Source organism: Aquarana catesbeiana, linkage group LG06 (assembly GCF_042186555.1).
Source record: "Aquarana catesbeiana isolate 2022-GZ linkage group LG06, ASM4218655v1, whole genome shotgun sequence".
In the NCBI taxonomy this organism is placed as follows: domain Eukaryota; kingdom Metazoa; phylum Chordata; class Amphibia; order Anura; family Ranidae; genus Aquarana; species Aquarana catesbeiana.
Genome location: NC_133329.1, coordinates 341575481 through 341590919, shown reverse-complemented (window position 1 = coordinate 341590919; position 15439 = coordinate 341575481). Strand labels below are relative to the sequence as shown.

Below are 15439 nucleotides of genomic sequence, written 5' to 3'. Positions count from 1 at the left end.
GTTCAATCCATCTTCCGAAAATGGAAAGCGTAAACCTACCAAGACATTGCCATCCACCTAAACTGACAAGCCGGGCAAGGAGAGCATTCATCAGAGAAGCAGCCAAGAGGCCCATGGTAACTCTGGAGGAGCTGCAGAGACGCATAGCTCAGGTGGGAGCAGGGAAACTACCGCAGGGAACACAATACTCCACGCTACCAGTTTCCATTCCCAACCTCTCATTGATTCCATACCATATTCACAATACCTCAGAATTAAACGCAATTGCACAGACAACGATACGTTTATAAAGGAAGCAGGCAATTTACGAGACAGACTATTAGCACGAGGCTACACTCGTACGTCCCTAAAAAGATCTTTTAAAAAAGTAATGAACAAACCCAGGAATATGCTCTTCCAGGCCACCAGGCAAAAAGATACAAATCAATTACATATTATTACAACGTTTAATCAACAACACTGTCAAGTTAGAAAAATAGTTGAAAAATACTGGCACAAGTTGACCCTTGAGCCATCCTTGGGTCACCTGGTGCCAAACAAACCACAATTCACATTCAGAAGAGCCATATCTATTGGTGATAGAATTGTAAACAGTGAATTCAAAAATGAATCAATGAGAACACACTGCAAATACAAAGGGATTTTCGCATGTGGCTCCTGTCGCTACTGTAGGTATATGCTTACACAGAGAAACCCTACTCTCCCAAATGGAAAAAAATTCTACCCGAAACATTTTGCCAACTGCAGAACCACTGGAGTAGTTTATTTGCTCCAGTGTAGCTGCAGTTGCTTCTACATAGGAAAAACAAAATTTGAGTTCTGGAGAAGAGCTTACAGACATATTCTGTCTATGCAAACGTGTGATCCTGACCTCCCTCTAGGCCGCCATGTCTCCTTAGTACACGGGGGCAAGTTCCCCAGGATTAAATTCCTAATACTAGATCGGGTACACCCAAGTCCTAGAGGGGTCGACTGGAACAAAACCCTTCTCCAAAGAGAATTAAGGTGGATTTACTTATTAAAGGCCACTTCACCCCCAGGCTTAAACGAGGCTGTCTGCTTTAAACCGTTCCTCGAAGGCTTTTGCTCCGGTGGAACGGAGAAATAAGCGACCAACATATTAACCATTGATTTCTCTTAACCTCTATTCCTGCTTGCTATTTAAGGGGGGTACTTGTTTTCTCTGTTGTATCATCACCAATTCATCTGTATATGATAAAACAGTACATACTACCTACAGGCAATGTAAACTTTTGATATGTCTGGTCTATAACATATATGTCTTCAACAGTGTAGGTTCCCTCAAAATTCACCAGGAACAGAGGAAACTAGGGTATTATCTGGAATTACCACAAACGCCCCCCTTAATTCTTGTAGAACATATAACTTGCTCACCTTATTTTAGAGGGGAACATCTTTTATATGCTTCCCGAATCAAGGCTATCGGTAACATATGATATGCCTAAGTGACTTTTTAGTAAAGTTTTCAGATATATATGAAGACGTGTGTACTTGCACAGACAGCACAAAAGTAGTATCCGATTGATTTCATTTGTTATATGATGTTACTTTGATTTCCTAAATAGCATGTGCTATATGTATATATTGCATATTACTGTATACAATACTCCATTTGTAATACTAATTTTAAGCAGTATCCAACATCTCTTCTGTATCTATTTGAATTATCAAAGTCCATGTGTTTTTTAGTAATGCTAGTCCATGGTATTTTGTCTATTGGTGTATTTCTACGTGGGCAATTAATATTGATATTAGATCGTTTATCTCTAACCAATGTCAATTAGCTCAATATAAGCCATAATAGACATTGTCAACCTGGAAATATGTAATGTACATTCTATATATTTACATCAGCTTGCCATTTGTTTCATCTTTTATTTTATTTTTGTATCATGAATTAGCCTTGCCCACTTCAAACTAACCATCTACTAAAAGCATACGTAAGTATACAAGTATACATAACCGTGTGCTCTCCCAGAATTTTGCTGTTCCTTATTTACTTCTCAATATGTGGTATATCTTTGCACTTTTTTCTTTAAGTGCTCTATGTTTTATTTTTACAATATTCACAATATGTTTTCCAAAACGTAATACTCCTTCTCTCGCTCTTCTCTGGCTCTTCCCGAGGTGCGTCTGACCATAGCGGTTGCCTGTCACGGAAAGCCGCCCAGATACACTATCTGGGCGGCACCATAGGAGGTAACTAGGGCAACACGACATCTCCGCCCATCACCTCCATATTGCTACTCCGGCGGACATGCGCAGTCCGCCGGCGTGGCATTCCGTGTCGTGGGCCGGGTGTGTGTGACGCCGCTCCAACGTAACTGCGCTCGCGCATGCGCGGTAGGGGCGGCGCCGCGCACCCACGGCTCAGGGGGCGTATGTTGAGGTTTCCCGACTGACGAACTCCAACACTCAGCTGAGCGCAATTGTTGCGCCAGCTGATTGGAGTTCACCTCACATATATGCCAGATCCACTCATTCCCAGCCCAAGCGTTGTACATGTTGGATGCTGGGATGCGTGGCTGGCTTACCGAAAACATGTGCTAATAGAGGTACTTTTTTATCTTCATGTCTATTCACACTACTTATTTGGTCATGAATTTATCCATCCTAAAATATTCTGTTGGTCTTCCGTCCCTGATCTTTGAGCGTTATCATTGCTTGGAATCATGGTTCAGATGTACCGTTGGTTAGCTATCAGGATAATCCCTAGAGGACGTTTAACCCTTGCATTTACCATTTACTTCAACTTACCCAATGTCTTTTTCACAGCAACAAAGCTGTGGCACTATTACTGTATAGACATTGCCAGTATTAACAGCCATTAATGGGTGCTTTAATGCTGCAGATGTTCGCATATAATATCCATAAGTGTATGGCAACCATTCATACATTTGTATGGACTATATCTTTTTTCTGACATAAATAAAATATAATATCTACGCAATAATAATTTTTATAAAACCATATGGTGAATTTATTGAAAACCACATGTACTATTGTACCAAAAAATTTAACTCAAAACAATGCTAACAATACTATGTATTTTATTTATTTTTATAATAGAATACTTTGTATAATTATAATTGGTAGCCATATGTCCTAAAGAAATAAACTTCCTTCAACATCAACAACCAATAAGGATTTGTTACCTCTTTAAATTTATTTGAGCTCCTCTTTTACTCGTAGGGTTTCCTCTTTTTGCCTCAGTATACCGCTCTGGCCTGCACGCATCCGAGAAGGACGGGGGTAGGTGAGACTACACACCCCTGTTAAGCAATCACTGTTAAGCAATACTATCTAGTGAGAACCATGGTATCTAAAGAACAGCAACTTCATCAACACTAAATGCCCAATGCTATTCTATGTTTGAGCCTTTTCTGTTTCTTTTTAAAAAAATCAACGAAACATACCAGGTAGGTGATCTGTTGATCATTTAACCTAAAATGGACACTTACATACATATCTATACGCTATGGTAACTTATCTATCATCTTACATTCTAATTACTTTAGATGAATCTCTCTTTTCTGTTACATCCCTGAAGAAGGACTGAAACACTATTTATCCCGAAACGCGTTGGGTGTGAAAAGAGTCCCTATAAAGAACGTTATCATTTGGTAACCAACTACAAACATGTCTAATATGTAATATGTTCCGTTGAATGTAATGTCCATAATGTTTTTAACATATGATATTTTCAAATAAATAAAAAGTCCTTTTTTACTCTCTATACGCTATTGTACTCCTCTACTATCTACAACCCTCTATAAGTGCCGGTAGGGGAACCTCTCTTTATATGTACAGCTCAGGTGGGAGAATCTGTCCACAGGACAACTAGTCGTGCTCTCCACAAATCTGGCCTTTATGGAAGAGTGGCAGGAATAAAGCCATTGATGAAAGAAAGCCATAAGAAGTCCCATTTGCAGTTTGCGAGAAGCCATGTGGGAGACACAGGAAACATGTGGAAGAAGGTACTCGGGCCAGATGAGACCGAAATTGAACTTTTTGGCCTAAAAGCAAAACGCTATATGTGGTGGAAAACTAACACTGCACATCACCTTGAACACACCATCCCCCCTGTGAAACATGGCGGTGGAAGCATCCATGTTGTGGGGATGCTTTTCTTCAGCAGGGACAGGGAAGCTGGTCAGAGTTGATAGGAAGATGGATGGAGCCAAATACAGGGCAATCTTAGAAGAAAATCTGTTTGAGACTGCACAGATGCTCTCCATCCAATCTGACAGAGCTTGAGCTATTTTGCAAAGAAAAATGGGCAAAATCGTCATAGTCTAGATGTGCAAAGCTATTAGATACATTTCCAAAAAGACTTGCAGCTGTAATTGCAGTGAAAGGTGGTTCTACAAAGTATTGACTCAGGGGGGTTGAATACAAATGCACGCCACATGTTTCACATATTTATTTGTAAAAAAAATTTGAAAACCATTCATCATTTTCCTACCACTTCACAATTATGTGCCACTTTGTGTTGGTCTACCACAAAAAATCCCAATAAAATATATTAATGTTTTTGGCTGTAACATGACAAAATGTGGAAAATTGCAAGGGGTATGAATACTTTTTCAAGGCACTGTATATATATTAAGAACGTGTTGCGCTGTCAAACATCTTTTAATTGATGCATGTGCCTTCTCAAAAGGAACTATTTAGTATCAATATATGATAAAAACTTATGAGATTCAAATGACCATACAACGTGAAATACAAATAAACAAAAAAAATTGAAAAAATGAAAAACTTTTATTTTGTAGACAGAAAAATAAAAAAAAATTAAGTGTCCAGAAAACAAGTAAAGACCATAAGGTGATAAACAAAATTGTGCATAGTCTCCTCTGGTTCTTATTATGTGCAACACCCGGTGCTCCCCATTGGAAATCAAGACAAATATATCTTCTTACCAGATCATTAGACCTATCAAGGTCTGTATTCACCTTAGTGAGCTTCACCCCTTACTATAGGTATAGTCCACCTCTGCTTTTCAGCCGCCTTATGGATATCAATGGTGGGAATCACCGCAAACCCATATCCTTAAGAACCCCAGACCCGGTCATACAGCATACTAATGAGAAGGGAAACAACTCCTGCGCAGAATCCAGTACAAGCATAATGCCCCGTGCACACGGTCGGATTTTCCGACGGAAAATGTGTGACCTTGTTGTCGGAAATTCCGACCGTGTGTAGGCTCCATCACACATTTTCCATCGGAATGTCTGACACACAAAGTTTGAGAGCTTGCTATAAAATTTTCCGACAACAAAATCCGTTGTCGGAAATTCCGATCTTGTGTACACAAATGCACCGCACAAAGTGCCACGCATGCTCAGAATAAATTAAGAGACAAAAGCTGTTGGCTACTGCCCCGTTTATAGTCCCGACATACGTGTTTTACGTCACCGTGTTCAGAACGTTCGGATTTTCCGACAACTTTGTGCGACCGTGTGTATGCAAGACAAGTTTGAGCCAACATCCGTCGGAAAAAATCCAATGGATTTTGTTGTCGGAATGTCCGATCAATGTCCGACCGTGTGTACGGGGCATAAGAGTTTAATAAAATTCTTCTTACAGTAGCAAAGTTAAAACAGGCATTGGAAAAAACAAACAATCTGTCCTGCACCCTCCACATGTGTGTCAACGTCACCACTATTTTCTTGCCATGCAAACTTATATTGATCAAACCAGACAAAAAAATACTTACCTAAACTTCAACTTGGAAGCTGCAGATTTAAAAATATAATGAAAATTACTTTTGAAATTACACTATTGTGGTAAAGCTTATATTATATTTTAGTGACTGGGTTTACAGACACTTTAGCTAAAAAGTGAGCACACTTTGGGATTCTCTGCCAACGCAGTTGGTGATAGCCAACAGTATTAGGGATAGGGAATTTAAATGATGACTGTGTCTGGTATACCAAAAATGGCTTCTTTAGCTATAACTGCCATGTTTAATCAATGTAACAACTGAGCACTGAATTTATCTAATTTCCCCTTATTAGGATACATTGGTAACGGCTTCAATTAGGTTTTGTTTGCATTTTTGCAACATTAATACAATTATAGTAGAATCACAATAGGTCAGACTTAATTGTTTTAATTTTTTTTCAACTTTACTTCCTATTTGCAACAGCTCTTATATAACTCATACAATTAGGCACTAATTTTATGGTACTTTGCATACGTCTAAATATTCAGCATTGCCGAGTGTTAACATACTTCATTTAAATAAATTCATATCTAATCTAAGGTCTGTTATGGCAAGGTGTGCAGTACATCTGCATAATTCTATTGTTTATTCATGTTTTAAATCCGTTTGAAACGTGTTAAAGTGCTTCCTATTCATTATAAAAATCCTGCCACCCAAGAATTAGGACTTTGATGTCACCAATCCTGCTTCAAAGGCTTCTCACAATGCTATTAATCACAATGTAGCCTCTGAAGCTATAGCCAGGGAAAACATTTGGACATCTTATGTTAAACTTCTTACAAACTTTAGAATATACTTGGATATCTAACAGATGAATTTGGCACAACACTTCCTCTGCAGGGTAAGGTCACTCATATTTCTGTAAACGATTATTTCACCAGGAGATTTGTGATGCCGCTTGGGGTGGAGTAAATGGTGGAAGACAACACAAACACTGCGCTAACAAACACTAAACATTTTAGTTCAGTCCATGAACATTCATCAATCTAAATGTTTAAAGTGCTCCATATTTGTGATGTGATTTTAAATTTACATTCTTGTCATCCTTAGCACATCAGCTAAAATTTTACATGGGATTGCCTGCACCAGCTTCTAAACTAAGAGGGAAGAGTAAGACTTTGCAGTGCTTCTGGGGTTTCAGTAACTCTAGTTGTGACTGTCTCCTGTTTTAGGGAAGCGGGTAATATAAACCTTCTATGATATCATTGTTATTATTAAACTGCTACTTAGATGAAAGACAAAAAGGCATTGGGAGGTGCCTAAATGTACCTTTAGATATTTGCTATAACATTTTAAGAGCTTCAAAATTCAGGGAACACTCTTATGGAGATATCAACTTTATCTTCTGAAGTTAAGCTTAGTCCCACCCCTTCCACTTTATGTGCTTCGCTATTGGCCCATAACTATGATGGGCATCCTTTCTGATCAGAAGTGTCCGATTGGATGTAGAAAGAGAAGACTTGCCCAGTAGAGCACTCTGGAATTCAAAGGTCCCGGGATGCTCCAGCAGATTTCTTGAACATAGATATCACCCCTTCCAAACTCGCCTCCATGACATCTCCTGAGTCTCTCCCATCCTCTGGAATTCCCTACTCCAATATGTCTCACTATCTCCAACCCTATCCACTTTTAGGCGATCCCTGAAAACTTCTCTCTTCAGAGAAGCCTATCCTGCCTCCACCTAATAACTGTACTTTCATTTTCTTTATCAGTTCATCCCGCACAGTTATTACCTTTTGTATTACTTGATCCTCCCTCTTAGATTGTACACTTTAACAAGCAGGACTCTGATTCCTCCTGTATTGAATTGTATTGTAACTGTACTGTCTGCCCTCATGTTGTAAACCGCTGCGTGTATAAATCCTGTATAATAATAAGAATTAGAATAATAATATCTTGGCTGGAGGGTTCTTAAGGTGATCTGTATACCTTTAAGTTCAATAAATTAATGTCACAATTGTTGATATAGTGTTTTGAAGGATTTTAGACTTATAATTCATAGAAACATGCATACAATTTCTAAAAATTACAATCATTTAATGCAGCAATGTCCTAGTTCTCAAGAATTATATCACTGTTTACATGAACTCCAATCAACAGAAATTCTCCTGCGTTCAGCACACAACTGTGTTTAACTCTGGGTTGAACTAGATGTATCTTTTTTCAACCAGACTAACTGTGTAACTGTGTAATTCTTGAGACTTGGGGAAGTGCGGCCTTATATCATTGTAATTTTTTATGATTATAGGTGTGTGGAACACTCGATAGTGCAGGTGGCAGCTGAGATATAGGCAGCGGGTTTAATTATTATTTTTTGATTGTGCAAGAGTTTTATTCAGTGGCGAAATTACCAGGGTCGCACCAGTCGCATTTGCGACTGGGCCCTTGGGTTCCGCCACTGTAGGGGGGCCCACCGCTGCCTGGGAGATACAGTACAGTAATGTACACTCACGGTGTACACTACAGTCATTCACGGGGAGTCCGCTCTGCCCATCCCTCACTGCTGCCACTCATCCCATCCCCCATCACCGATGCCACTGATCCTATCCCTCCCCAACCACCACCGATCCCATCCCCCACCAACACTGCTGCCAATCATCCCAGGGGTGTAACTACAGGGTCACAATTGCAATAGCACACATGTTGCCCCTGAACACCTGGATGGGGGGGGGCATTTAGAGGAACAAATCCCCTCCATTTTTCTCCTGCAGCCACTAAAAATCTGCTTCTCCTCCTCTCCCTCTGATAGGCATTCAGTGGCTGCAGGAGGAAAATGGAGGGGATTTGTTCCCCCTCCTATCCAGGTCCTGCTGCTCCTGGGATCAGTGGGAAGGGCCCTGGCCGGAGGTCAGGGGAGCCCTCCATGGTTTTTTGCACCGGGGCCCTGAAGGTTCTAGTTACGCCACTGGTTTTATTGTATATATTCATACAATTTGAAGATAAATTATTACTGGCTTTAAAAAAAATCTCTTTACAGGCTGCTAGCTAATGCAGCAATAATGTATGGGTAGCCTGAAGGGTAAGTTGATATTTGTCTATAAGAAGAATTTCCCATTAAAATTTGTTTCCTAATAAAACTCCCTAAGAGATTGTTCAGGCAGTGGAACTGCAGTTTCACTGACCCCCAATTTCTCACCTGAACAAGTAGATGTAGACACTCAGGGCTGTACACATGCCGCGGCCACGGTGGTTTGCTTCTTGGCTGCTGCAAAATTGAAATGGCATGCCACATTTAGTGGGCACAACTGCCACTGAATGCGACCTTTTCAAGTGAATGAGGCAGCACCGCAGATGTCCTGCAACTGCAAGCAGTGCACACAGTTCCGGCACTTAGCTCCAGTAAATCACCTGGTAGGGATGAAATGCTGTTCCTGTTCTCCCTTTTGTAGCTCCCCTGTAGCTGTGTTTGTCACAGGCAGCTACAGAGGAAGCACTGTTTGTTTATGCCAGGAAGACGGTGGGTGCTAAAGGCCGACATGGGGAGTAGGACTGCAGAGCTATGATTGACTGTGATTGGTTTATAGTCCTACGCCCACACTGGCCTATAGCACCTAACCCCTCCCTGGCATAAACAAATGTTGCTTCTTCTGTAGCTGCCTGTGACAAGCACAGCCACAGGGGAGAAACAAAAGGGAGAACAGGAACAACATTTCGCCCCTACCAGGCTATTTATTGGAGCCAAGTGCCGGAACTTGTTCTGGCACTGGGCACTGGGATTCAGCACACATTCGCAGGATGCCAGTATTTAATTCAAATCTCCAGATGGTCCCGCCAAACCTGTGGATTACAACTGCAGAACTTTTCCTAAACAATCGCTGTATGTTTGTTTTGTGTTTTAGTAATAGAGCTGGGTGTTTGAGCCAAGCAAAGCTTTGCCTAATCAGGGCACAGTGAAAAGCTGGTTGTTAAGCTGAATGAAGAAAAAACATTGCCATCAATAGAAAATTTTTTAATAAAACGGCTTGGGGGTCCCCCCAATCCATACCAGGCCCTTACGGTCTGGTTTGGATTTTAAAGGGAACCCCACACCAACATTTTTTTTTAAAACGGCGTGGGATCCCCCAAAATCTATAACAGACCCTTATCTGAGCATGCAGCCCGGCAGGTCAGGAAAGGGGGGGAGACAAGCAAGCGGCCCCACCCCTCCTGAACCATACCAGGCCACATGCCCTCAACATGGAGGGGGGGGTGCTTTGGAGCAGGGGGGACAAGGGCCTCTTTCCGGAGCAGGTTTTTTTTTTTTTTTACATTTTTGTATTGCCGGTCATGGTAATGTATTGCTGGCAATTTAAATGTCATTTTTTTTCTTTATAAATGTCAGTTTTGCTGTAGCAGGTTCTATACATGGTACAGATGCACCACTTTACAGGCAGACTAAGGAGTCCCCCCCAGGCACTATATTTAAAGGAATCTTTCATTTTTATTGTTTCACTTTAAGCATTATTAAAATCACTGCTCCTGTAAAAACAATCTTTCAAAAAAAATGTTTTTGCTCTGATACGTGTCCCTCAAGGCAATACCTGGACTCCCATACCCTTTTTATGACAAATAACTTGCATATAAGCCTTCAAAATGGGGACTTTTGATTTTTTAAATTTGGGTTCCACTGACTTCAATTGCAAACTTATGCGATGTTCGGGAGTTCTGGCGCGAACCGAACTAGGGGAGTGTTCAGCCCAACACTATTTGGTAACCTATACAAATAAATTCTATCCAGTGGATCATTTTTGCATTAGAGTTTGCAAAAATATGTGTGATAGGCCTGTAGTATGAAAACTGTACTAAAGTCTTTTTTTTCTTTGTCCTTGGCAGCCAATCAGATTCCTCAATTTATTTTCAAACTTGAATTATAAAATGACAATTGGAAGTTGATTGGTTTCTATGGAAATGAAGAAATGCAATTTTTAACACAATTCTCATTGGAACAAGTTGGCTAATTGGATTGTATACAGAATGATCCTTAATGTGTTTGTTTTTATATGAGTAACTTCAGTGGAGACTTTAGATTGCAAGCTCCTGAGGCTGCAGAGACTGATGCTGCAAAATTTATCAGGCTAATATTAATTTAAAAAAATTATCCACCGTTTGTTCTGCAGGTAACTTAGCTCAGTCTAGAGCACGAGTAACAGCAGCTTCGAGATCCCTACCACCTCAATTAAATGCTGGGCGTATTAAGGTCAGTATAATAGATAACACTGTCTTTTCTGTTTCAATAAATTTTCTTTAAAGCAATTTTAGAGGTATGGAGCAGCAAACACAATTCCATTAGAAAAAAGGGTGCGTATACAGAGACTAAGGCAAAAAAATGTCAAACTAGCATTATAAAGATCCCCTTTTGTAGTCCACTCACCAACCATCAAAAACAGATTGGGATATTGTTGCTGCAATGTTGTAACAAGAAAGAATGATAGAGAGTGAGGATAGAAAAATAAGGAGGGGAAAGAAATACACAGGGGCAAGATGGAAAGGAGGTGGAGGGGAAAAGTCTGCTGTGGGTGGATGTAAACAACTTGATGACCAATCAGATTAACAGAGCGAAAAGTTAAAAATGCTCAGATGGTCAACAGTGAATGGACAAAGTCATTAAAGTGGTATTAAACCCAAAAAACGAAATGTAATATATTGCAGTTTATTAATCCTTAAATGCGCTGGCTGCATTTGTTTTCTTTTTAGTATCTTTTCCCCTTTATTTCACCTGGTGATCCAGCCAGTAACACACTTCTTGTCTTGTATTTTGTATATTGTCTCGTGTCTGTATTCTGAATGTGGTAAGTTGTAGTAAAGTACACACCATTGGACAGCAGCATTGTCAGTCTGGGGAGAAGGTACTGTTGGACTAGCTGATTTAGATGGACTTGACAAAAAAATTGAAGCTTCAGCTTACACGTCATAAGCAGTTGCAGCAACGTTTTTTTTTTCCATTTGGGATAAAGGTTTTACATAAATAAAGAAATCTGACCATGGTAAGACCCCTGTCAGTGTTAAAGTGTATTTTAACTTGCCACACAGCTTTTAATTGCCACAGGTGGTTGGTTCCAAACCTGAACAACCCCTCTGTCATGCTAGAGGTGGCCATCTTAAACTTCTTAATGGCATTACAGCACCTCCTCTTTTGAGAAGCCAAGGCCCCTATCCATTGACCCCCTCATGAAAACCACCATTAAAGCTTGATTGGTTGGACAAAAATGGGGTTTGCAGCCCCCATCCACTATCTCCCTTTTCACCCCTCTGTGGAATAATCCGACCCCAGCTCAGTTCTATATGCTTTCAGACCCCACAACTGGGCCAAATACGAAATCAAAACCCTAGGGCACATGGCCTTTTGATTGGATTAATACCAATTCAGGTATTTGCAGCTCTGACACACCTTCTGCAGCCAATTCCCCCAATCAGAACCTATGACTAAATTGTTCTCCCTTGAAAATTTTGTTTCACACTGGCTACCTACCGAAACCTGCTTCCTTACTTTATCAGCACCTCATCTTTACCACCCTGACTTACATCTCTGGCTTCTGGAACATGTGACTAATGCCGCGTACACACGATCGGAATTTCCGTCAGAAAAAACTTGGATGGTTTTCACAACGGAATTCCGCTCAAGCTTGCCTTGCATACACACGGTCACACAAACTTTCTCTGAACATTCGACCGTCAAGAACGTGGTGACGTACAACACTACGAAGATCCGAAAAAATTAAGTTCAATGCTTCCGAGCATGCGTCAAATTGTTTCAGAGCATGCGTGATTTTTTGCGCGTCCAAATTGCATACAGACGAACGCATATTCGGATAGGAACTTTTCCTGACCAAAAAATAGAGAACATGCTCCCAATCTTTCGCTGGCTGAAATTCCGCCAGCAAAAGACTGACGGAGCACACACATAGTCGCATTTTCCAACAAAAAGCTCTAATCTGAGTTTTGCTGGCGGCATTTCCAATCGTGTGTACGCGGCATAAGACATATACAGAGCGTCAACAATGAGAAATGGTTCGACATCATGGATCTCCTATTTAAACAACTAGTCTCTGCTAGGAACAGTTGGGTCCAATTCAAAATCCTCCATAGGGTGTACTTCATTCCCCATGGGCTACATAAGCTGAACCCAGCCATGCCTCTTCCATGTCTTCTGGACCTGCCCCCTCATCTCTAACTTCTGGGCTGAGGTGGTATATGTTATCAACAAAGTGATCTTATCTCAACTCACCTTGGATCCAAAGCTATGCCTACTGGACCTAGTGGATGCCATCGAACCTCTTATTCTACTATGAATGAAAATCGATGAACTGGAAGAAAGCAACCACTCCTACTATCACCTTTTGGAAGTGCTTAGCCAGCTCTAATCTTCCCTTATACAGGCGGTCCCCTAGTTACAAACATCTGACTTACAAACGACTCCTACTTACAAATGGAGGGAGACAACAGGAAGTGAGAGGAAATCTACCCCTAGGAAGGGAAATTTACCCCTGTAACATTTATTATGGGAAAAGGGTACCTCCACTGATGCATTATCACCAAGGCTTGTTTCCACAACAACCCAAAATTTTCTAAATCCAATTGTCATAGGGATAGAAAGTGAGGTGAAATTTTCTGAACGGGGCACAGACAACAAAACAGAACGTTACAGGGGTGTTAACCCTTCCCTATGCTATCCAAAAAATGTAAAAATATTTTTTTTGGCTGCAGCTACACTTAAAAAAAATGTACCTGTTCCGACTTACAGATTCAACCTAATAACAAACCTACAGACCCGATCTTGTTTGTAACCTGGGGACCTCCTGTATCAAGATACATACAGAAACAGCGGTAGAAAGAAAAAAAATTGCAATGCGTGGGCTCATTGGCTGGAAGACCCCTCCACAGAAGTAGATATGAGCTTCTAACACCCCCTCTAGGAAATAGCCCTAATACCACTTCACCATTTTCCACCTCTTTTTTTTTACCACCATGTCCAAGGAAACAAATCCAATACTACGATGTGGACTGCTATGTGAGAAAACATTGGTTTTTGAAATGTTCAATCCTCATTTTGTTCTTAACACAAGTGTTCTCTCCTGCACAGGTAAGCGCACTTGCTGTCTCTATGTTCTCTTTATGCACAAAATAAATGAAAACCAGTAATGATTTAGTGGTGCTTCTATGATGCTTTTTGAAGCTTTAATGTAGCTTGGCGGATGCCCTGTCTGTGTTGATATCTCATACCTGCAATACTTCCAAAACAAAGGGAAGCTAAAGCTGAATTAACCACTTGCCTACAGGACACTTTCACCCCCTTCCTGCCCAGGCCAATTTTTAGCTTTTTCAGCTATTTTTCTTCTTTCTGTCAGTAAATTTTGTAAATAAGTAATTTTTCTCCTTCACTGATGGGTGCTGATGAGGCTGTACTGATGGGCACTGATAGGCTGCACTGAAGGGCACTGATGAGGTGGCACTTATGGGCACTGATTAGGTGGCACCGATGAGGAGGCATTAATATGCCGTACTGATTGGAGCTGATAGGTGGCATTGATATGATGAGGTGGCACTTATGGGCATGGATAAGGCGGCACTGATGAGCACTGATAGACAGCACTGATGGGTAGAACTGATGGGTAGCACTGGTGGGCACTAATAGGTGGCAGTGATAGGCACTGATAGGCGGCACTGGTGGGCACTGATAGGCGGCACTGATGAACACAGATAGGCGGCACTAATGGACACAGATAGGCGGCACTGATGGGCATTGATGGGCAGCACTGATGAGCAGGCACTGATGGACACTGAAAGGCAGCAGTGACTGGCATCACTAATGGACATTGATGGGCACTGATTGGTGGCACTGGGGGGCTTTACTGTAATCAGGGCACTGATGATTAGTGCCCTGAATACATGTCCGGGTGTTCCCTGCGAGGAGATGCCGCTGATCAGCTCTCCTCGCCCCACACTCTGTCAGTGTGAGGCAATGAGAGCCGATCACCGGCACTTCCGTGTTTACATGTGACTGCGATTGGACACAGCCGATCACATGATTAAAGAGCCGTGTGATCAGCTCTTTACAGGGATCAGGGTCACGCCGTGTCCTAGCAACACGGTGTGGCCGCGATCACCATGCTGTGCGCCCCTACAGGTATGCGAGGGGAGCTGTTCTGTGGCGACCTCATATGATGTCGTCCCAGAACAAGAGCCGAACCGCTCCTCACAAAAAGCTGCAGATGCTTGAAGTGCACTTTGTCATAGACTTCTATGGAGGGTTTGAAGAGGCTTTGAAGCACCACTAAAGCGACATAGGGTATAATTTTTGAAGCGAAGCAAGGCAAAAGCAAGAGATAAACAGGACTGTAAGCTAACCATTTTATTTAGTGACAGGTGATTTAACTGGCATTCAAAGAGCTTTAAAAAAGCATGTCCTAAGCCATGTTTTGAAGCAAGTGTAAATGAGCCCTAAGTGCTCTGAATTGAGACAAACACATACTATAGAGTTATGTGCTTTGTTCATATTTCATGTCAGAGGTTTACAACCACTTTAAAACAATCAGTATTAAACGCAAAAACAATAATTTATTAAATTGCAGCTTAAAAATTCCTAGATGTGGTGGCTGCTATGATGTTTTTTTTTTTCTCAATTTTCACCTGGTGATCCTGCCATTAAGTCTGATATTTTTCAACTTACTTTAACAGCCCAAGCTGTCCAGGCAAGCTAACAGTTAGAGGGTT

The 15439-nt window shown here is 41.2% G+C and overlaps 1 protein-coding gene across 4 annotated transcripts in view; it reads left to right on the top strand.

Annotated features, from left to right (window-relative positions):
• Positions 1 to 15439, top strand: part of MYO3B (myosin IIIB) — a 635651-nt gene that overhangs the window by 420177 nt on the left and 200035 nt on the right. For all 4 annotated transcript variants that reach the window (XM_073633937.1, XM_073633938.1, XM_073633935.1 and 1 more), the window contains exon 23: positions 10846 to 10925. In XM_073633937.1, the coding sequence (XP_073490038.1) occupies positions 10846 to 10925 (80 nt within the window). The remainder of the gene's footprint in view (positions 1 to 10845; positions 10926 to 15439) is intronic.